Source organism: Diorhabda carinulata, chromosome 6, assembly GCF_026250575.1.
Source record: "Diorhabda carinulata isolate Delta chromosome 6, icDioCari1.1, whole genome shotgun sequence".
In the NCBI taxonomy this organism is placed as follows: domain Eukaryota; kingdom Metazoa; phylum Arthropoda; class Insecta; order Coleoptera; family Chrysomelidae; genus Diorhabda; species Diorhabda carinulata.
The window spans coordinates 6,286,749-6,310,371 of NC_079465.1; the positions used below are offsets into that span (position 1 = coordinate 6,286,749).

Sequence of the window (23,623 nt, forward strand, 5' to 3'; positions counted from 1 at the left end):
AAACATGAGTCAAAATGAAACGGACTCACCAGTCTCTTGTTGGTGTTTGATCCCCTTAAAAAGGTATTAATACCAGTTCCACAATCCAATCTACAGCTACGAATGCTTAAGTCAGAGAAACCAGTTACCAGAAAAACTGCATAGGAGCTTCTTATAATCCCCGAAATCGGTGAAGAATGGCAATCGTGTACGGAGAAAGTGCCAAGCGCACCACACTGAGAAAAAATTCAATCTCAAATGAGAAGAGGCCACATAATTGGCTAAATATCGTAACCAAGGCACTAACACTAACTAGAAGACATTATTATAGATACAAGTTATAACCAAACATACATAATATCACTGAGATTCTATCATTTTCAATTAATAGAGACCGTAGCGCTTTCAGGGTGTGTGGGAAAGTAAACAACATGTAGTATATTGATGAAATATGAGATTATTATTTTCAATACATGATATTTTATATGAGAGATTATATATTGTTGTTTAATTTGCAATTATTAACCAAGTAAATAATGCATAAAACATTGTGACGGGATTAGGAATTCTTTCGTCAGAAAATTAACGTTACAGCAAGAAACTCAACATGAGTGAGTAGAATTTTGTGGTTCAAGACACTCTCCAAAAAGAAAAGATGGAACATAATCAACCACAACATTGTTATGTCCGATTCTTACAATTTCCTTTCAACGTTGTGTAAGTAGATACTCTTATAGTGAAAGTTTGCTTATTAATATTATTACTTTTGAAGATTCCTCCATGGAGGTGATCGAGTAGATGCATCAAAATGAATCTATGCTTTGTTTGTATCCACCACATCAGTCTATCACAACGTATCATATCCAATGAACTAGTTTACACTTCAATAAACTGGAATATTAGGAGAAAAAAAATCGAATATGATTGATAACCTCAAATAAAGGATCAAATAAACTTCCCTCATTATCGTCGCCGACGAAGTGAGAGCGTTCTTTGCCTTAAATTATGATTGATTATATAATTATATATGGAATCTATAAACCCTAAAAAGTAGACGGAATCGATTTTTCGGAAGAAACTGAAACCTTTGTTTAGTTACGTTTTATTTTACTCCAAAATCTGAAAAAAAAGTTATTTGATACAAAATCGATACAACCCTTCCGACCTAGTTTTTATAATTACTCGAAAAATGTAGCTCGACATCATTTGTTTAAACTCTAATTAATCTATATTGTTTGGTTAGCAATCAACTTCTTTTTGTATTACATGATCTGAACTAAGATATGATATTGGTGAGTTGGAGAATACCTCATTATAAAGTGAAGTTTTATTCACCACATATTTTTCTGTTGTTGAATAATTTTTGCCATTTCAATGTTTGGAAATCATTATCGACGACGAATCATAGTTTATTTTTAAACGGGAGTGAAACGATGAATAATAAGAATTATTATTATCAGAAAAGGGAGAAAGTAAATACAGAATTGTATTTCAAAAGACACAAGAAGTTTAGCTCGAAAATGTTTGGCGATATATTCTCGTGGTCGCAAAAATATATGACAAAGAGTGGATTAGATCTAGATTAATGCAGTTTCATAAAGAGAAGCATCCTTAAGGAAATTTTGTGTTTTGGCCAGATAAAGCAACTGCTCATTATGCCAAGGACGTTGTCGGAGCATTTGCAATGTTGAATATTCCGTTTATTGGCAAGTTCAGGAGTGTTCCTAATGTGCCTTAACTGTGGCCAATTGAACTTTGCAACGAACTGTAGATTCTGAAGTTGCTCTCCGCCACATACCACGCATAAGCTCCAACCATTGGACAGAACTTTCTTGAAACCGTTCAAAGTTGCCTATGAGATGCTGGATCATAGATAACTGACTATGATATTGCCGATCTTGTTCATAAAGCATTCACAAAAATTACTCGACTGGATATTGCGTAATCTGGGTTTAAATGCACAGGCATTTGCCCATTTGATTGGAATTTATTTTCCGACCTGGATTAATTGCTAGCTGACATGACCGAAGCAGCATTTCATCTTGCAATTCGACCTCAAGAGAATCCACAGACTCTCTTCTCCTCTAAACACCCACCAGCAGTCCCAAACCACCATCGACGAGCTTTGATCAGAATGTTAGCAAGACCATGAGGCATCAATATTTTATCAATGAAATAAAAGCATTCCCAGGCCATCGACTAGTCGTGATACAGATATTATTCAACCTGTCCAAAAAAAACGCGAAAGAGGAAAAGAAAAAATAAAAACTTTAAAAAACTTTAAAACTGCAATAGAAGAGGAAGGGGACGAAAACAAAATTGGAAAAGCCATTGGAAAAAAGAGAAAGCAAGCCAAAGTAGTGGAAGCCAAATAAAGTTAAGAAAAAACAAACTGAGTCATAGTAATCAGAAAAAACTACTTGCGTAGTATGCTTTGAAGACAAAGACGAGAAATGGATACAATGCTCCAGTTGCCGTGAGTGGGCTTATGAAGCGTGTGCTGACTTTCCAGAACGTTCAAACACCTACATATGTGATTGTTGTCAAATGTTTTAAAACTGTCCGATGCTAGGGGTTTGGAGTGAAGTCTATCCGGTACTAGGCGTCAATTGCAAAGACTGCATTCATTCTCACCAAAGTTTAATTTATGTTTTTGGTTAAGTTTATGCAGAAGTTGCAAGTTTGCTCTTTGAATTCTATTTTCAAATTTATAGATTTTTTATCCAATTAATATGAGTGGGACCGCAACATAAGAATTTTTTCTTATACACATATCCTACGTCACATTTGATAATTCGTTAATTTTGTTCATCCTAACCCATCATCTGCTTTATTGTGTTCAAATTATTTGCGGCATTCTCTAATGTTCATTACGATTGAGTTTATCATCCTTTTTTTTCACTATTCTATAATCGATTGATTAGTTATTGTGATTATGGTTTCGAAGCTGAGTTTAATGGTGCGTATATAATTATATTGGAAATGCATTTTCACCAATAGATTGTTGTTTCTATAAACTTGAAATTATCTCAGAGATAAAACGATAATGAATAACAAGAAAGTTAAAACCCTTTTACATTTCCAAGCTTTCGTACTATTACTGATGAATCTTTAATGCTGTAAAATTATATTCGGTTGAATTCTGAAACTTCACAGATCATTATGAGTGTATTATATATAGTTCATGTGTTGCATTTTGTTTCCAGGGTGGAAATATCTCATGCTTTCAATGGTTTCCATGGCGACGGCGATGCTCTGTAAAGAGCAAGGGATTACGGTGGCTGGAGTTTGTGCAGCATATGAAATTTTCGTTGCTCAAAAGGTGAGTTTCTCGTAATTACTTTTTGTAAATTTCGGATGTCGTATAAAGAGTGGTGTACCATATACAACAAAATAGGCCTTTCGATGAATAAAATATAAGCTGTTACAATATAAATGACAAGATGCGAAAATATATACTAGATGTTCTCAATTTTAGTCTCAAATTTAATGTAGACATTCTCGTGTTGCTATGCGAGGAACTGGAATTATCATGAGATCAATTTAATCTATCTAAAAATTACATTATTCAAAGAACTTTGCTTCACCAACACTAGATAATGCATCCACTCAAGATTCAATTTGACAAATGGGACTGCATTAGGACAAAGCTACTTAAATAAAAAGAATACCCCGACCTAAAATATGTTTCTACAATATCTGTGTATACAAATATAAGTGAAACCAATACATGAGATGACCAAACAATTATTTTAGACATATTCATAAGAAACAGACAGATTTCTATTACATTAATTCTAGAATATGCAGAAGATGTAACCTTGAATTTTTTTATCATTAACACCTATGGTGTTGACTTCTTTCTTGTGGTGATATAATCGTAAAGTACTAATCGTCAAGTTGATAATATTGAAAAAATTTGAGGCTGTATGGGTCTGTACTCTTCGAATAAGATACGCGGAACGCTTCTAATATCGCAATATATAAGAAAAGGTATGGTTCATGATGCCATAGCCCCAACTCAGTGGCACCACTCTTCAACCAGTGTGGTGTTGATTCCTGTTGTTTAAAGGTTTGCTCGGCTTTTCACGATATTGTGTTGTTTATAGAATAAATTCAATAAAAAAAATTATCAGTCAACTTTACTGAATCGGGAGAAAAGAATATCATCAAAATTAATTTTATTTGGAGCTTTGATTATAACCGTAAATACTGGTTTTGCTTCGCATTGAGAATTGGCACATAAAGATATTAATTGTGTAATATTCTTCTCATTTATTCAAACAGTTTTTAAACAGTGAGGTAAATGTATTTGTACACTTACACTAAATACACTAAACTAGTCACTATTCACTCGAACTATCCACTAACATTTAATACTGAACAATTATCTAATCCTCAACATACTAATTCATTTGAATAAACCGTTTGGTTTTTACTATTCCAATACGTTCCTTATGACATAAAATTACTCACTAATTTTGGCTGATACATTATTGCTTATTTATATCCAACGGCTTTCTAGATATTTCGGATTCTAGGATGCCTTCTTAGAAATTGTCTTCAGTAGAACGGCCGCATAAAAACAATACAAAGATATTGTCTTCGTATAAAGACCTTCTAAGAAATGTACCAGTCGTATCCGCCAAGATTCTATTAACATAATAGAACAGGACCGTAACATAACAATAAGTTTATTGGTCTTATTTAGTGGGCAATACTGAGGCAAAAACAATTTCGTTTCCTCTGTAGAACTGGAAAGTTAACTGTCTCATTGGAATAAATTTTTGCGTGCAGTTATAAAATCTTGCTAAATATATTGCTAGTCACACATATTCGTCCTCGAAATTGAATGTAGTCTAACAAGATTATAAATCAACTGAATTTGGAATGTTCTAAATCGCGCAAATGTACAACTTCGTCATTAATAAATAAATCAATTTCAGGTGGTACACCAGTTTCAAATTGGCATGTGCATTTTAATTTAATTTAATTTGCATCAAGTCTATTACATCAATCAATATTTGATAGAATAGATTTGCAAGTATAATTTAAATTCCATGTTGTGGTAAGTTAACTTCAACGTCATTTTTTATTATAAATTCAGGTAATGTAGTTTACGTTTTTGATCTCACATTACAATAAAATAAACTGAGGACTAAATTTTTTCATAAACAACACCATACAAAAATAAATTACTAGACATTATAGAATTTTTGTCAATATAAAAAAGTGGAGAGCGCCCAGTTAATATATGAGATGCAATAGAATAGACTCTCCCATTATATTTATACCTGATCTTAACAGAGTCGGATTATTTATGGATCCAACGTCTTTGTCTGTGTCACTTCAGTTCGAGCAATGAAACAGTGTGTATTTTGAAATGTCTACCAAATGTTTTCCAGTTGAGGAAAAAGTGATATTTTTGAAATTGAAATTTTTTAGTTGGTAAAATGAGACCACGAAAAATACTTTTCATCGATAGAAACTTCAACGAGCATACCTGAACGTATAGTTTGGGAAATTGTGAAGTTCAAAAAAAAAATACGAAAAGACATAGGTGTACCAAAGTGCGTTGATTTCTTTCAAGAAGACTTAATTCGCCAAAATCTCTATGAAATGTAAAGTATGGACATACTTTACGTCATTTGGGGCTTTTATTCAGAAGATTGGACACAACGCTTGCTAAAACTCCGAACAGTATGTATCCAAAAAATGAATACAGCTAGATTGGAAAACCGGACAATAATCTACCTAGATGAGACCACGACACCCATGATACATCCAGTAAAGGATGGGTTGATGGTTCAAAAAAATGTTAAACTAAAGCTCCGTCTAATAAAGATAAAAGAATAACTATTTTACATGCGGGGTCAGAAAAAGGTTGGATAACAGAATATTTGTTGTCAAAAGCCAAAAATATTTCGGATTCCAGCTGGATTATCACTGCAATGCAACCGCGGTAAGTTTCGAAAATTGGAATACAAAACTTTTTGTGTCAACGTTACTATGTTCAACAATTGTTAGAAACTGTTATAATCTTTCAAAGGAATACGTTTGTGATAAAATTGCGAAGGAATAAGGACGAAGGCCATCATAAATTAAAATCTAATGTACGTGCTCACAATAAGAAACCTTAAAAAGTAGTGTGATTCAATTGATGAAAACGGAAATCAAAAATGTAACCCTTTAAAACTGGAGAAACTGCATTCAACACATGAAAAAATAGATATAGATGCATGTACACAAATATAAATAGTTTAGAATAGTTTAGATACCAAGCAAAATTGAACTAGATAATATCTAGTAGTGAATAAAATATGATATATCTATTTATACATTAATATACTGTGTATCATTTAGTTTATTTAAGATTGACATTCAAAAGTTCCATCATAATAAAATTTCAAACCCCACAATTTAAACCACATACTATTGAAATACTTATTTAAAATAAAAAAAAATTATAAAATTCAAATTTGTCTTAGGAAAATGCCACAAATTATAATATAATAGTACACAATGCCCTCCGAATGAAAAGCCATAAATTCACGACTTTTGCGTCTTATCTAATTTTACATAAATTTCGGTAAAGATACTTTCTCAAATTGTGAAATATGCGTGTGCAAGTACATAAACTATGGTGCGTATTCTATATAAACATTCGTTGCGTTTTCATAGTCATAATAAAATTAATTAAGTGAAGAAGATAAGTATCTTAGTAAAATTAATCATATGATATATATTTGGTGTCAAATAAGAAAGATCTCATATCAAGCCTGAAATGTATGCAAAAAAAATCATTCTCACGTGGAAATTATCGTGCTATGTCTAATTAATTATTGTGGCTAAAATGAGCTTCTTCATTAAATATAAAGTATTAGATACAAAACATACATCGATATAACGTAAATGCTAGAAGTTTGAAAATAATTTGAGACGTTTGAGTCCTTCAAAATTCATATTGAGCCACGAGAATGCGACTTTTTTGCTTTTTTGTTTATCATCCAAAAGTCTTGGAAAAAATTAGGCTCTTGCCGATTTCATTTGCAAATGAATATTTCGCGCGGATCCGTACGTGATTTTAAGTTCTACTAACCTCTTGAATACTCAATTGCTTATTTGAACGACAAAGTTTGTCCATTCTCTGCAAATTTTTATCTGTTTTAAAAGTCGAAGGCCGTTCGGACAGTTTCAAGTTCTAACGGACTCATTTCCACTTTCAAAGAGTTCTTCCCATGTGTAAAAAGTCTTCATTATTACTATAGACAACCTTTAACTTTTCGTGAGCTACTTTTCGAACTTCAAACAAATTTAATTATAATATCTTGTGTCCTCAGATTCCACACTAATAATTAGTCAGGCTTTCTAATTAACTGTCGAGCAAAAGCTTAAGTTCCGTCATGAAATTATTACAAACATTTTCCAACAATTTCTCTCTATAACAACCACACGTATGTGGTATGCTCTCTAAGAAAGTGGTTAGTATTCTAACGTAGGTAAAAACAACATAAAATCTTTACTATTTCATCTACTAGATTTCTTAATTTGGATGTAATTTTTGGTAAAGTAGTGTAATATAGTTCTTCCAATATCAATACCAGATTATAAAAAAATTATTATCTTTATAAATACTTGGAACTTGGAAAAAAACCATTATTATAACTCGTTAACTTGCTACAACTGAATATTAAATTATAAAACGTAAATAGACAAGTAAAATGCACTTGCCTGTAAGGGTGTTTGGTTTAAACAAGGTACCAGACGTGAACTGAGCCCTTTTTGTAACCCATTCGTTTTTTTTTTCTAAAAATCGAAATTTCCAAGCAAAAACCATAAAGGGAAATGAATTGCTTGCAAATAGAACAAAAGTAAGGAAAACATTTCAATTCCAAAGTATCTTTATGAATAATCATGGTAGTCAGAATCGTCCATATATCTACCACATACTCATATTATTTGATAACATGTTCAACACAGTTTCTCCAAAGCTCTTGGCGGTGTGGGGCTAGAACTTTCTTTACGAGTTCCACAACCTCTTTACTCAGTTCTGGAGAGTGATTACATTTTCCTAATTCTGATCTTACGTTTGCCTATATCAACTCTATAGTGTTAAATATGCAAGAGGTAGTCTCAGAAGAGTATGACCCTGTTCTTTACACAGCTTCTCAGTATAATGAATTTTCTCATACCTTTAATAACAGTGAGCAATTTTTTTTGGTTGGGTCTTTTGTACGATCGCTGATTGGAATAGGAAATTTTTTTTTCAGGCATAAATGCCAAAATTTGAGCTTTGTTACTACAACTATTCGGTATCTTAGGAAGTTGCCGCAAGTGGTAAAGGTGAAGCACGAAACCGTCTTTGATTCCAGCTTGTACTAGTATAGTACGTGGTCCACGTGGACTGACGGTTTGTTAGATGTTTACCGAATTTCATACGGGGAGTAAATATTATTTTTCATTTCTTAATTTATGCGTATTTATGAAATATTGATTGATCCTCACATAACTGTCTTCTGCAATTCATATTGGAAAATATATACTTGTTATGATATTGAGTGAGACTAAAAATTTGAACTAGAAGACTTTACCCGCCCCCACAGGACATAATTTAGAAGGGTCAACATACAAAGACTTGTAAATCAATTAACAGGTTCAATTGTTCATATTTTGCTTGAATGATTGCAATCGCCTCATTACTGTTGAAACCACACTTCATCCGGATAAGTGTCATCCATATTTTTGAGCAAAAAATCATTAATTAAGGCACAGTAACGGCCTCCATTGACTCTCATACAAGTTCCTGTTTACTTTTTGATAAAATGAAGAAATAAGATCAAACCGTGCATGTTTCTGGATGAAATGGAACTTTTGTGGTTTCATGAAACTGACGAGTTTTTTTTTCTTCATATTTACTCAACAACGAAAAGCGTTCACTTTATAAGAGCATTAAAATTGTATACGTAAGTACTATTTGCAGTGAAATCGATTTTATTTTGATTTGTTTCTTGAAAATAAATAAATCCAGTCGGTTAGTTATGGATTGTTGACAAATCGTTCTGTGCTTAGTTTTATGTTTGTATTGTAATATAAACGGAAGGTACCTAATGAAAATAGGACGATTATAGGACATGAAATAATGCTGGCAATAAAATCCGTAGATAATGATCCAAGTTTATTATTTATATAATTGGTCAAAATGCTTGTCATTATCGTTATTCTCAATGATAAGATTGTACAAATCAAATAATATTTAACGTAAATTAGAATTAGGACGCCATTAAACACTAACGATCATCATGAAATTTCTCAAATCATCAATAAGTTTGTCAATTTAGGAAGAGCATTCGATAGTGTGGATGCAAATACCTTATTACGATTAGTATGCAAAAGTGATAAAAATATTGAAACTCCCAAAATTCGTTGAAATAAAAAGCACCGAAAGATGTTTTGAAGGAGACATTTCACTAATATAAACGAAAATGATTAAACTTGAAACTTGTATATTAGGATGAGACATTTTAGTTTTATATCAAGAAAATCTGGAAGATAATCTTTTTTTGTAAGGAAAATGAGTTTTACAGATGAAGTTACCTTGAATTGAACTAAGATGTTGTCTGATCTTTAAAAATTGTCGAAAGGTGGAGTGATAATAAATCATAAAACACATTTGTTTGATTTTTTGCTGACCTACTAGATGAAATTAACTAAATGTAGTACCCATTTTGGAAACACTTCGTCTTAATGCAATTAAGTTAATCCCCTACCTTCTATATTGTTTCATGGCATCCCCTTCTATTCCTTCGGTTCAGTAAAACGAGCAGATCTCAAACGCCTAGATCACAACAGAGCTACGCTGCTTCTAGAGATTAACTGAAACTTTGAACTTGAGAAATCTGTGCGCAAGATGGGTGCCGCGTTTACTCCCAGTGTTTGTCAATGTTTCACAGAAGTAATGCCGCATATAAGCATGGATGAAACGTGGGTCCATCACTTCACATCCAAAACAAAAGAACATTCAAAACAATGAATTTTCAGGGAACCTCATGGCATGGCATTCTAGAGGCGCGTTGGATAATGTTCATTGACTATCTTAGAAAAGGAAAAACTTCAACATCGAGTACCAAACGAACTTATTGCAACTGCATTTGGCTGAGAAAAAAGTGTTATTTCATCAAGACAATGCACCAGATCATACAGCCTTTATTGCAATGACCAAAATTAATTAATTAAATTCAATCTGCATAGTTAGATAGATAAATTGTTTGATTTACTCAAGCTTCTCTTATATATTTTCAACTCTACCCTTAATATAGTTTAGCTTGCTATATTCAAATCAAAGTTTACTGTAAAAACGGAATTAAATTGTCAATTTTGATTTCAGGTCCGCCTTCCTGAGCTCAAATATATGTTAAAGACCGCAATCATCTCCAAGTCGCCTTACCCATGGTCTGGAAAAGCTACAAAAAGACTTGCAGTCCTTGCTTCGACGACACTATGTCTCCTTTTAGCCAGACTCCAGATAATGGGATCCCAATTGCCGGTTTTTACTAGATTTGACAACCCCGCATCAGTTGCGGCGACACCTACGCGGCAATTAACATACCACTATTTAATTAGTGTTAATTTGTGGTTACTGTTATTCCCTTGTGATTTGTGTTGCGACTGGACTATGGGCACAATCCCATTGGTAGAGTCTTTTTTTGATATCAGAAATCTAGGCACAATTGCTACCTACGCATTTTTGATAGCTGTACTTGTAACAGCTTTCAGTACAGAAAATAAGCTACAGAGTACTGTGCTATTAATGGTGAGTATGCTCGATATAATTTCACTATTTAACTTTGTTTTATTCATATTCCAAATTGTTAGCGAAAAAATATTTCTCCGTAAAAATAGACTTGCAAATTGGACATTATTGTATCGTTTCAGTGTATTTGAACCTCAAAGAATTGAGTTCAATTCAATCAATTCATTTATTGAAATTAATTTCTCAAAATCCATAATATACTTTTTGAGAAATATACTTAATTGATGTGGAAGTTGGTAATTAGTTTATGTCTTTCCATCAAACAGCCTAACATGAAAATTTTCTTCAATATTGAATTTTTAGGTGAAATCGACAGACATTGTGAACAGAATTTCATAAAAATAAAAGCCGTTCATTATCTTTCAATCCATCAAACTTTACATTTTACTAGTAAATGGGCTGTGAATACTTAAGATACAGAAAATTTTCATAAAAGATGTTTGTTTAGAAGCTAATTGTATAATTATAATTATATTCTTAGAAGGAATATATCTTTGATCTGCAAGAGTAAGAAGAAATCATTGGCTGCCAAACAAGGTCTGTACGACTACGACCCATCAATTCGATGTTTTTACTATTCAAAAACGTTTTTTTTAACTAATGTGTGAGAATTTGCATTATCATGTTAGAGAATGATTCGTCTTCTGCGATTGATTGCTGGTGGAGAAATGTCCAGTTATTTCGAGAAAACATTTACTCCAGTTTCTTTAAACAACACTTACACTGTTAAAAATGTCAAACTTTATGATAGCAATGTCAGATTTGACATATTCACATCGTTACCAAATGTCAAAACTTAGGTAGTAATCCTCGTAATATTATAGTATATTCTTTAGCTAAAACCGATTCATTCTTCTCTGGCATAATTGTACATTGGGTACTGGAACTTGGAACCAATCCATCTCTCAGAATATGCTGACAATGTCGTGCAGTCGAAAAAATTTTCTAAACATATAAATGTAAAATGAAGAATTGGATGAAAAGAAAGTGGAATTTAATCGAAATATATCTAGGATAATAGCACTAGGTAAAACCAGTGATGATGTCATTAGTGTGAACGAGGATACTCTAGGAGTGAAAATAGGTTACCCAGAAAATCAACAAGAATACAATGTGCAGCTGATGTATACTACAACATCAAAAATAAATAGGACGTAGGTATTTATAATAGCGAAGATGGGTATACGCACTGCAGAAAGCAAAAGTCAAGCAGCGGAGATAAAGTACCTAAGAAAAATCCCGGGATAATGAATGAGAGACAGGTAATGAAGATAGGACTCCAGAAGACACGAGAAAAAGATGACTAACCACATTGGAATGCTTTATAGTAAAGCCGCAACGAATAAAGAAGCTAAACCCGACCAATTGATGAGAGGAGGTGTGGAAATCAAAACCACCAGATAAATAAAATATGGAATATCTCATCAGTAAAAAGGTTCATAAATTATTAACGTTGTTAACAATTTTCGTGGCTAATGAGAAAAATTTTAAAATTTAAAGCTCAAAGTGAAATTGGAAACGTTTGGAAATTTAGAAAGTTTGGAATTCCACATTTTTGGAAAAATCCTTTCAACTGTTACAAGTTGATATGGCGTCTTTGAAAACACCAAACATCTGTCGAAAATATTCGTCCTTGTGCCTTTACAATACTTTAAAAATTAATCATAAAAGCATGACAAATATATTATTTATGCATGGCAATTATTCCTTATCTTCTCCTTAAAAATTTTGATCCATGAGCTTAAAGAAAAGTGTTGCTGTATGATTTTACTCACAGTTCAGTAGATGATTGTATTACTTTGATATTATTGGTTTTGATTTCAAGCTTTTTTGTGTTCTGAAACTCATGAATCGTTTATTCTCGTCTTCAGATTTTCTTAAGGATCACACTCTCATCTCAAATTATAAATATTCAACCATACGTAAGGATGTTTTCACGTGCTTCATTGATTATGAAAAGGTCAAATAATCTAATAATTAAGAACCTGTAGTGGCCGAAAGCAGTCATTCGAGTCAATGGAAGACATACAGATGAACGTCAAATCCAATGAGGCGTTCTACAAAGATGTGTCCTTTCTCCACTGTTGTTTGAACTATATTCTGAAGTCTTTGGAGAAGTTTAATATGAGGAAGAATTAGGGGTCAACGGTGTGAACTAATTATGTCCCTATTTTGTGCGAAAATCTTCCGGGCCTCTAAATCTCTTTCTGTTAATGCAGTGGGACATAAAACGATTGAATATAAATGTTGCTATGTTAAAATTTATGGTATTCAGCCGAAAGCCATACCTAGGATGCTACATCGCCAAGAAACTGGATCCGTATGAGGAAATTAGATGCAGGATTGAATCGGCCCATGTAACTCTCCAGGAGAAGAAATCACCATTTTGCAACATAGTCTTAACTGAAAACTGAGACAAAGAATGAATAAATGTTATATTTGTGGTACGAAGTCGAATGCCGCAACAATTAACCTTATAAGAGAATTTAAAATGAGGTTAAATAAATGCAATGCAGTTGGTGCAATTTTACCTGGAAACTATTACAAGCTATTATTAAAAAAAATGTAATGTACAAGAAATATATTGAAAATTTTAAGAAAAAGATGAATCAGAGGGAGTGGAAAATTTAAAATATATTTTTTTATATTTTAAACATTCCTCAACCCAACCATTTGAGGTTTTCTAAATGCAATACATTTTTCTGAATAACACCTAGTTTTGTTATAACTGGGGCGTTTGTTCATTGTCTGAAGTGAAACAAGGTCTATTGATATTTACTAAAATAGACTGACACTTCCACGCCGTTAGATATAATTTACTTTGATTTATACAGTTGTATAAACTGACAGAGAAAGCGGTCGTTTGTTCAGTAAAATTGTTCATAGTCCGTCAAATTCCACAACGTTGAATGTAAAATCACTTCAATAGAAACTCAAAAATTCAATAGAACATGCATTCCGGTTTAAAAATTACGTTTTGTTATTCCAAAATGAAAAAGATGTTATCATTATAAAAACAAATTTTTGTATACATCAATAATAATGGATATGAAAGTTTAACCCATTAAAGCTCAAATTTTTTTCTTATAAAAATTGTTGTTTATACATATATTTATTCATAATGCTTCCCTGAATACAAAATAATCGATTTATTGCAAAAAAGTCCTACAGAAGCCGTATAAAGGACCGTCCTCATTTGAGAAAGTTGGGCTAATGTAATGTGTAATAATTTATAGATATTTTTTTTTAAATTTAATTTGTACATTTATTATTTGCAAATTATCTTGAGCTAAAATGGTAATGTTAGTTTTATTCATAATTTTTATTATTGTACTTTTGAAAACATGTTATACACAAAGTTATATTACTTTTTTAGCAATAATTTCGTCCACTAGGAAGTGTATGATTACCTGAGAAAATAAGGTACCAAAATTTTGGTTTCGTCAATTGTCACGAAGTAGTTGTGTTTTAACTTATTTTCCTTAGCAATTTGTTCCTTCCACAATATGGCCAAAAATTTCATCGGTAAATATCTGTTCAGATTTTTCAACAAGACCTCTCTCTCTCTCTCCTAATAAAGTAATTACCGAAATAAAAGATCCAAGTTTTGACCTAATTACTGGAGAAATTTTACAACTAGAAAAAAGCCCTAGTTGAATTAACTAACCGAATAAATGCTGCCTTTAGATTGAAGTATGTACCCAGACTTTGGAAAATTGCGGAAATTTTATTACCCAAGCTAGGGAAACCACCACATAAAGCATCGCCATACTGATTTATCTTATTGCTACTTGTTATGTCGAAACTATTTGAAAAATTCCTATTCAAAAGACTATAATCAAATTATCGAAGAAAGATAAATTATCCTTTAGAACCAACATAATAGATAAATCGTTGAAAACGGAAAACTTTTGTACTACTATGTTTATGATGTAGCAAAAGCGTTTGATGAGGTTTCGCTAGGGGGCTTCGAAGATAAGTCAAGATCTTCCTTCCAAAACAATAATCATATATACTTCATACTTACATATCGGAATGATATTTTAGAATCAAGCAAGAAGAAGCCTATTCCGACCTAAATAAATTAAGACTAGAGAACCGTAAGGTGTTCTGTATTATCACTGTACGCATATGATATTCCAGAGTTAGAAAACAATACCATAACCATCTTCGCGATGACATCAACCAATAAATTACAAATTGCTGTCCACCGTATCTGTGAATGAACGAAGAGATGGAAATTTAAACTCATTGATACTAAATCATTTCCTAGTATCTTTACAAGCAAAAATATAGATCATATTCCACTCAGAATTAATAAAAACCGGATACCACACTCAAACACAGGAAAAATTTAGATTTCAAATTAAGATGGAAAATTTATGTTATAACGAAAAGAGAAGAATTTGGGCTGAATTATAGAAGAAGTTGTGGCTGATTGGGAGAAACTCTATTCTGTCTCTACATAATAAGTTTATGCTTTATAAGTGGATAATCAAGCCTGTATGGATTTATGGTATCTAACTATAGACATGCGCCAAGGCAAGCAACTTAGAAACCATCCAAAGCTTTCAAAACAGATCACTGAGGAACATTGTAGATGTCCTATTCGCAGTAGTAACCTCCATAGAGACCCGATTTAAGTGGTCAAAAATTCAAAAGAAAGAAGGTGTTTCAGCGAGTGTTCTTAAACCAAAACGAACTCTTTAGCTATATTAGAACCTGAGATATAGATCTTTGAATGTAGAAAAATTGCCAAAAACCAACAAAAATCCATAACTCCACATTGAATGTTCGCGCCTAGCTCCTCTCCAACTCAACCGATTCAAGTGTTCAAAAACTCAAAAGAAAGAAGGTATTTTAGCGAGTGTTCTTAAACCAAAACGAAGTCTCTATCTTGAATAGAATCTGAGATATTGAGGATAGAACGTGTGTATGTGAAAAACTCCCATAATGGGGGAAATCGCATTTGAGTATAACTTGAGAATGGTGAAAATTAGATAAAATCCGATGGTTGATGGCTGATCAGTGCATCAATACCTTTCATTGAAAAAAAAAATTAAGCAAATCGGTTGGGTAGAATGCCTGAACGGACTCGGAATGGAAATCATCATTTTTTTTAATATATAAGATTGCTCATTGGTCACTATTGACTAGTAATACGCGCACGACACGTGTGTACGGAGATTCTGCCCCTACCGTAATATTTTCGACACCTGAATGGCCGTATCAGCTTTATTGGTTGGTAATTTTACAAGCTACTCCCCTATTTATAAGGTTATCACTGATTTTCTTGGTACAATGCTATGACCCCATTATTATATTGCAAAAATCATTCTAATATTTAAACTACGTCTTTAAATTATTTGAATAAAATTCGTGGGCGGCATAAAACTCTTCATTCAATGTCAATCATCCTCTCCAACAAATTTCTGACTCATCCAATTATGCGCGCAATCAAGAACTTGACAAATTTCATTTAAAAACCGAGGAACTGTAAATAAATTAAAATCAAACTTTCTAGCTCCCAACTTTTTAATATTGTACCTTCAGATTCTATTATAAAGATTTTGTAGTATCCTCAGCGGTTTAATTAGAAATATTTTGCAATAAATTATTCCTAGCAAGTATTTTACAAGTATTTATTGTTATTCCGGAAGCTTTTACTATGATTGGACATAATTTTTGATTATATTAAAATGTATTTGGACACTTTGACTTCCGTCGCTTTGAACTCAAATTCCAATGTTACAATAGAAATGAAGTTCTCTCAAATCCATTCAAATAGATTCTTAAATAGTTCTTTGTTATTCATCTTCGGCACTTACTGAAATATTTAAGATTATGAGAAGTTTTATTTGTATACAATCAAATGTTTTTTAATTTTTCATATATTACTAAGTATACTCAAAACTAATTTCGATTGTGCTTAGAATATTATCAAATAGCCAATGGACAGCACTATCAACTTCTTCTTAATCGAAATATTACTCAATGAATAATACTATGGTGTAAGGACAGAGAAAGTAACTTATTAATTTACACATTTACTGAGGTAATTTTGGAGCTTTTACATGCGAACAGAGTTCCGACTGGGGCGCTTTTATTAGATCCAAACCAATCGGTGGTCTCACAAATGGTGTATCTCTGAATAACGCGTCTCTCAAATGTTTGCCTTATCTACTGTCGATAGCAGATTATTGATTGAAATGGGTAACGGGAAATCGATTCCGGAGAATTTGCTACCAAGGAAGGTAACTCGTGCCCAAATTACCCACTGCATGGGAAGGTCTTGACGAAAAATAACGATAGGGGGCTCATTCCAGCCCCCATAATTGGACTAATGTCGATATTCTCACTTCCTAAAGGCGACGTCGTGATCTATTTGCTCAGAAAACACAACTTTTACCAGCTTTCTCAAATAATATACTAATACCAAGAGCCACAATTATAAAATATGTATAAATACATGTGGAATAAAATCTTTTATTATTGAAAAAAAGCATGAAACCATTTGAATGTAATGGGTTAAGCTTGAAACTATATAATCATGTCATATCAAAAAATTCATTACAATTTTCCAAATTCAAGCTACCACAACACCCATTGTTTCAATCGTGGCTGTCTCATTTTTTTTTTTTTGATGTTTAGTTACTCAAAGAACTAAGCTTTGAAATTTGGTCTGACATTCATTCACCCCTAAAATCATGAAAGTAAGCAAGCAGCTCGGATATCTTTAGAGAGATATTTAGTCATAGTAGTTCAGAAATTAACTCTTTATACACTTGCCGATTGAAAATAACATCCACGAAAAGAGCATTCAAATAAATGCATAATCGTTAACTTTCATAGATCGAGCATTGATTGATTTTGCATAGAAAAATTTGTGATTTGAAAAAATTGATTATTCAAATGAAATGCATTGTTTCGGTGGGCAACGTCTTAGATTACAAATTGCCATACATCGTATCACCCGTCACTCCAAGTTATCATGCATACAGCTTCACGAAAATTGATTGCAGTACTTAAAGTGATGGAAATGCGACACCCTTTGGGTGTTCTCACCACGATTCCCACATATTTGCAAAGATGTACATCATATCCCTTATAGAAATCATTTGGGTACCTCAGAGTACCAAATTGGTTCAAGTCCACTTTTGTGGTCTTTCGTAAAAGCATAAAGCAAAAAAATGCGATCAATGTAGAACTTGTAAGTGACGAGTTAACATAATTTTCAAAAACATTCTTTAATGTACCAGGAGTAGAAATCACGGATAATAATGTACGAATACACCAACTAGAAACATAAACATACTTGGGAATCTTAAATAGGACCATTGCGTACAGATAGCAAGCAAAAATAACCAAAGTGAGAGCAAGTGCAATAAAACTCAAAAAAATTCTTTGCAGTCGTGATCTTAACCTTCATCTGCATATTATGGCATAATTGAGAAGTGAGTTCACCATCTTATCTCAAAGATAAGATAGAATTACAATCACAGAGGTTCTTAAGCGCATGAACAAAACTTGTCACTATAAGAAACATAAATTAGAATAGTTGACTTATATGATGCGCAAGTCTGTAAAGTACGATATTCACTTGGTGATGCAAGGCAAAATAATGGGTAGGAGAAGCATATATTGGAGCTTAACATGGTGATTGGAGAATCTTTGTACAACTCAGTTATTCCGCGCTATAGTAAATAAAACAATGATAGTCAATATGATAGCCAATGGTCATAACATGTGAAGAAGACCAAGACATATATTTTTATTTCTCATCGTGAAATAAATAAACGTCTTCGTGGGTATTTTCTTCTTAACAGCAATTTAAATAATGAGACAACCAAGTAACACCGCCATTTTACTGGGATTATACTGGAATTATTTTATTAAATCTTTTTTTTAAACTTTTCCATTCAAAAGAGACCTTTTCCTGTTAGATAAGTTTTTCGAAAGAAAAATATTTGGAATCATTAGAACGATGTTTGTTGTGTGATTTTTCATTGAAACATTTCGAAGACGATCTATTTCGAATTACTGACTCTCTGTACATATTAAGCAACAATATAAATGAACATAGAGAAACAATTGAACGTACTCAAGATAATTCGTAATAACTCCAAATAATTCAGTAAATACCGAACATTAACAACAATTATTGCTTATAAGATTTATAACACGAAATTTCAATAAAAATCAATTTCTGTTTAACCAATAAAAGTCATTTACCAAGACGCATCAATCGAAAAATTAATTTGGAATTTCGACGACAGTTTTGTACGTGATTGTCAAGATTTATAATTATATATTCCTTCGAATTACCCCTCCCAAATCAAAGCTCGAGGAAGATCAAATATAAGCTGAACAACACAATTATCGCAGGTTGCCAATCCACCTGAAGATAAAGACACCAATATTTTTGTCAAAAAAGCGTTAAAAAAGCCCAAATAGCTCTTTTTAGGACCTTGTGGTACGACTTACCTAACCTAACCTAGCCATACGACATTTATGAAAAAGTAGATGGACATGCAGTCCCAAATTTGGAGACGCTTACAAAGCAGCAAATTCAGCTCCTCTACCCTTCTTATTCATGTACCATCTCCAATAAACGGACACAGCATATATCTGAAAGAGAAACCTACACGTGAAACACTATGCAGGCTGAGGTCTTGTGGGCTGGATTATAAAAAGTCTAATCGAAAGGATAGACTTGGGCACGTCATAAGCACAAAAAAAGAATCATTAATATAAATGAATCTAGAAGGAAATTTTCGATTGTTTTTTCTGATTTATAGTTACCAACTGCTCATTTTCTTAACATGTTATCACATTAAAAAACAATAATTTCCTTGTGTCCACTAAAATGCCATAACGCTTTTTTATAGGCAATAAAAACGATTATTATAGACATCCCTGTACATATTGTTACGAAATATTGATTTGGATTGTTTGCGGAGTTTGATTAACTGCCTACAATACCAAATTGTGTTGTCAATTACAATCACGCTGTTTGAAGATATGTTCGAATTAGCTTGCTTTGAGGCAAACTTCAGATACCATTTTCAATAGCGCTGTGCTTTTCTAGATATCTCCCGAGCTAACTAACTTCTTTTTCAATCATCGTGTGTGTCAATTCTAGTGGTTGGCTCATGATTATTTTTGTAGGAGCTGTTTGATTGTATTTTTAACCATCTTTTTCAAATCAATTTATGTGGGTATGATTAGAGTGGCAAAAATGATATTGTTGACCACCGTCCCACGTTTGATAGGGTAGTGGTAGAAAATCTTGAATGAATATTTAGAGATGAGTATCCATCATCAAATTATAAAGCTTCGAAGATACAGCTTTGGAACGATTTTTCAAAATTCCAAAAGAATGTTCTCGGAAAGGGTCACGGATGATCATTAATTAGTCCTTTCGGTATGATTCATTTGTTTTCAGGGCCACTCATTGCCTAATTTAAATTTCGTATTACTTTGTCAAAAGCTTTTGTTGACTAATATTGACATGTCACCCATTACTAATAATATTATACCATAACTTACCATGCAGGTAGAACGAACCAAAGGATTCGCGGTAATTTCTCAAGCGTCTGAAGATCTATAAATATTAAATGGTATCTCATCAAAGATATTTTAATGAAATTGAAAAAGATTTTTCTGAGTGAGTATTTGTTATAAAGTACACGTTTCGATTATTTAATAGAAAAAATGTACGTCTTATAGTCCCCCGCTCTTTTCATGAATGTTTGGATTACATTTTGACTCGTTGAATCTTGCCCTTAAAGCCAGGAAATACTTGAAGTTGATACAGATAAAGTAGAGTATGAATTGAAAATTCAACTCGGGACTAATTAGCATATTCGGGACATTGAAATACACACTGTATTCTGGTAAAATTATTTCATCCTCAGCTGACTCTTAGGTGGGTTTTAGGTAATATAATTTCTCAAATATTACTACTATTACTTATGTTACAAGTCCTTGTTGTCGCTATATGATACTTGCCATAATGTGCATGAAACATCCCATGATCTACATAAGATATTTTCTGCAGGTACACTCTCTCGTGTTTTCTTTCAATCTAATATCATTGCATATCTTTTTTTGAGTTTATTTGGGTTTATTTGGAATCAAAGATTTCTACAAACTTGCTAACAACCACGAATGTTTTGAAATTTAATTTGATCTCAAACGTACCCAAAATATCTATAGAAAATTTCGTCATTGTGATTGTACTATTTGTTAATCATAAGCTAATTGGTTGGCTTGTTACGTATTAAATTCCTATTTGCGTGATAAGGTTATATTCGGTTATAGGACCTCTTCAATCCTCTTTAAGGTCAACGAGTCCTCGGTCTAGTTGAGGTTCTACGAGTGGATAGAGTAAGGGATTGATGATGATTGTCTGTTGCACCTACGGTTATAATGTAGTTACTTCCTTCAGAAACAAAAAGCAGATGAAAATCTGCGAAAGGTGGATGAACGTTTGCGAAAGGATGTGTGGAGAAAGAGATTGGAAAATGTACCGTGGTACATCTGGCTCTTCCTGAAAATGAGAAATGTACTTAGAGGGTAACGAATAGAAGATAAAAAATTTTGAAGTAATATTTCCATAGATGTTTCAAATCATAGATTCAAGCTAATCATAAAAATGCTCGTATCAGATCCTTTTCAGTGAGAAAAAAAAGAAGAAGAATTCATAACTGTTCGTGTATTAGTAGAAGAAACAGGAGATATGAAAACATCTATAAAATGAAAGACTACAAGATCATTGTATGGGTAATTTCTCATAGTATTATGAGTAGATTTGAGCAATCTGTACGATGCGAATCAACGTATGCATTTGTGTTACTTTCTAGACAAAGAATACCATGATCGATTTGCTGAATACTGAATACTGAATACACTGCTTACAACAACACTCACAATTAAACTGTATGTCGCGCGTTTCGATAACAAAGTTATCATCTTCAGAGACTGAAGGTAAACATTTGACTTTCAGACAGTCTAATTGTGAGTGTTGGTGTAGTGGTGATGTAAACAGTGTGTTCAGTATGAATATCGCCAACGGTTTCAAGAATTCCAACTTAGTTACGATGCAAACGCAATAAATGTCTTTCTAGCCAAGGCCGACAGAAGATCAATTTGAATTTAACATTTCTTTCTTAATTTGTTTTAAGAAATTATGTTTTTTTCATCACAACTAGTGATTCCGTAATTTAACGCACTGAAACTTTACTAATATAATATAAATAAGAATCTTTCCTCCCTTCACAAATTCCCGTTTGTACATATTGCACTATATTATTTATATTAAGTTAGTGTATACTAATTTCAATTATTTTTAAAATTATATTTATATTGTTACAGGGAATTTCACTGATGGTATTTCCATTTATACCAGCTTCAAATCTATTCTTTCCAGTCGGGTTCGTGGTAGCAGAACGTGTTCTCTATATGCCTTCAATGGGTTTTTGTATGTTAGTTGGATACGGTTTCCACGTATTATCCCAGAGAAGGTATACCAAACCGGCTTATTTGCTTCTCTGCTTGTTATTGGTTTCTCACGGTGGAAAAACCTACCTGAGGAATTGGGACTGGGAAAACGAACATTCTATCTTTATGAGCGGATTGAGGGTGAATCAAAGAAATGCCAAACTTTTCAATAATGTCGGCCATGCACTTGAGAGCCAAGGTAATTTTGAAGAGGCTCTTAAATTTTTTAAGACTGCTGTAAAAGTACAGGAAGACGACGTGGGTGAGTTATATAGTCTTTTATTATCATTCCTCAATTGCTTATATAGAATTTATGGAAAATAATCAGCTATTCACTCAAGAAACAATTCCAACAGACAGGCTTAATATTAAATTTTGCTCTTCTGTATCTCTTAACGGGATCCGATAAAATCAATAATTAATATCGACAAGATATTGATGAACTGAATTGTCTAGACGAATATACCACGAAATAATGAATTACTGTTTCCAGATAGTCTAGCGACAAAGATCACCACAATAAAAATCTTATAAAAAAATGAAAAGTACATCATCCAGACGCTAAATCGGACCTTTCCAAGTTCTAAAAATTCTCATAAAAATTGTCACTCTTCGCATATTTACGTATACACTTTTATAAGGCAATAATGGTTTAGATAAACATTGTAGAATACAATGTTGTGAGTGAAAGCAAAATAAATGTAAATACGAGTCATTTCTTTACGAACTCAAATAAAGTGGATAAAAGCTCCATTTAAATATGAAATACGATAATTGTGATAAGTTGAAAATGAACAGAGGATAAAAATGTGTTTAGAAAGAGAACTGTAAACCCGACAAGACATTCACTTTCTATAATTAATCTCTAGTATTACAGTGGGCTGTTTTTTCAAATATTTTTCCAAAAACTGAAGATGTGTTAATTAATTAAGTAATCAATTACCCTTATATATAAGTATGAATAGTGTTCACTTTCCTTTAGTTGGTTTAATCAGACCGTCGATGAAAATCACTTCTGTAGGAGGGTTCATGAGCTACGTCTGCCTGTCAAGTAGCAAATATTGCTCTGGGTGAATCATGCATCGTATCAGCTTCGGCCGTGTTAGTATTGGTAACACAGAGCGAGGTTAGCGCCCGTTCTAAGTTGTCCAAGTTCTTGGTCAACTTTGAATCATCTATTAATTGAATTCCTTTTTCATATATTGAGGCGACCATCCTCAGAGTATGCTTGGGAGCCGAGCTTCTGATGTACGAACAATACTCCAAGAATGGACAAATCTGGGCCTTGTAGAGGATTGGAAGCTGCAGCGGAGAGGTTGAGGGGACTCCATG

General features: G+C 32.8%; 1 protein-coding gene across 1 annotated transcript in view; it reads left to right on the forward strand.

Moving 5' to 3' along the window:
* Positions 1–23,623, forward strand: part of LOC130895868 (protein O-mannosyl-transferase Tmtc3-like) — a 184,691-nt gene that overhangs the window by 106,397 nt on the left and 54,671 nt on the right. Inside the window, exons 5-7 of the mRNA XM_057803442.1 lie at positions 3,186–3,301; positions 10,364–10,789; positions 22,166–22,553. Of these exons, the coding sequence (XP_057659425.1) occupies positions 3,186–3,301; positions 10,364–10,789; positions 22,166–22,553 (930 nt within the window). The remainder of the gene's footprint in view (positions 1–3,185; positions 3,302–10,363; positions 10,790–22,165; positions 22,554–23,623) is intronic.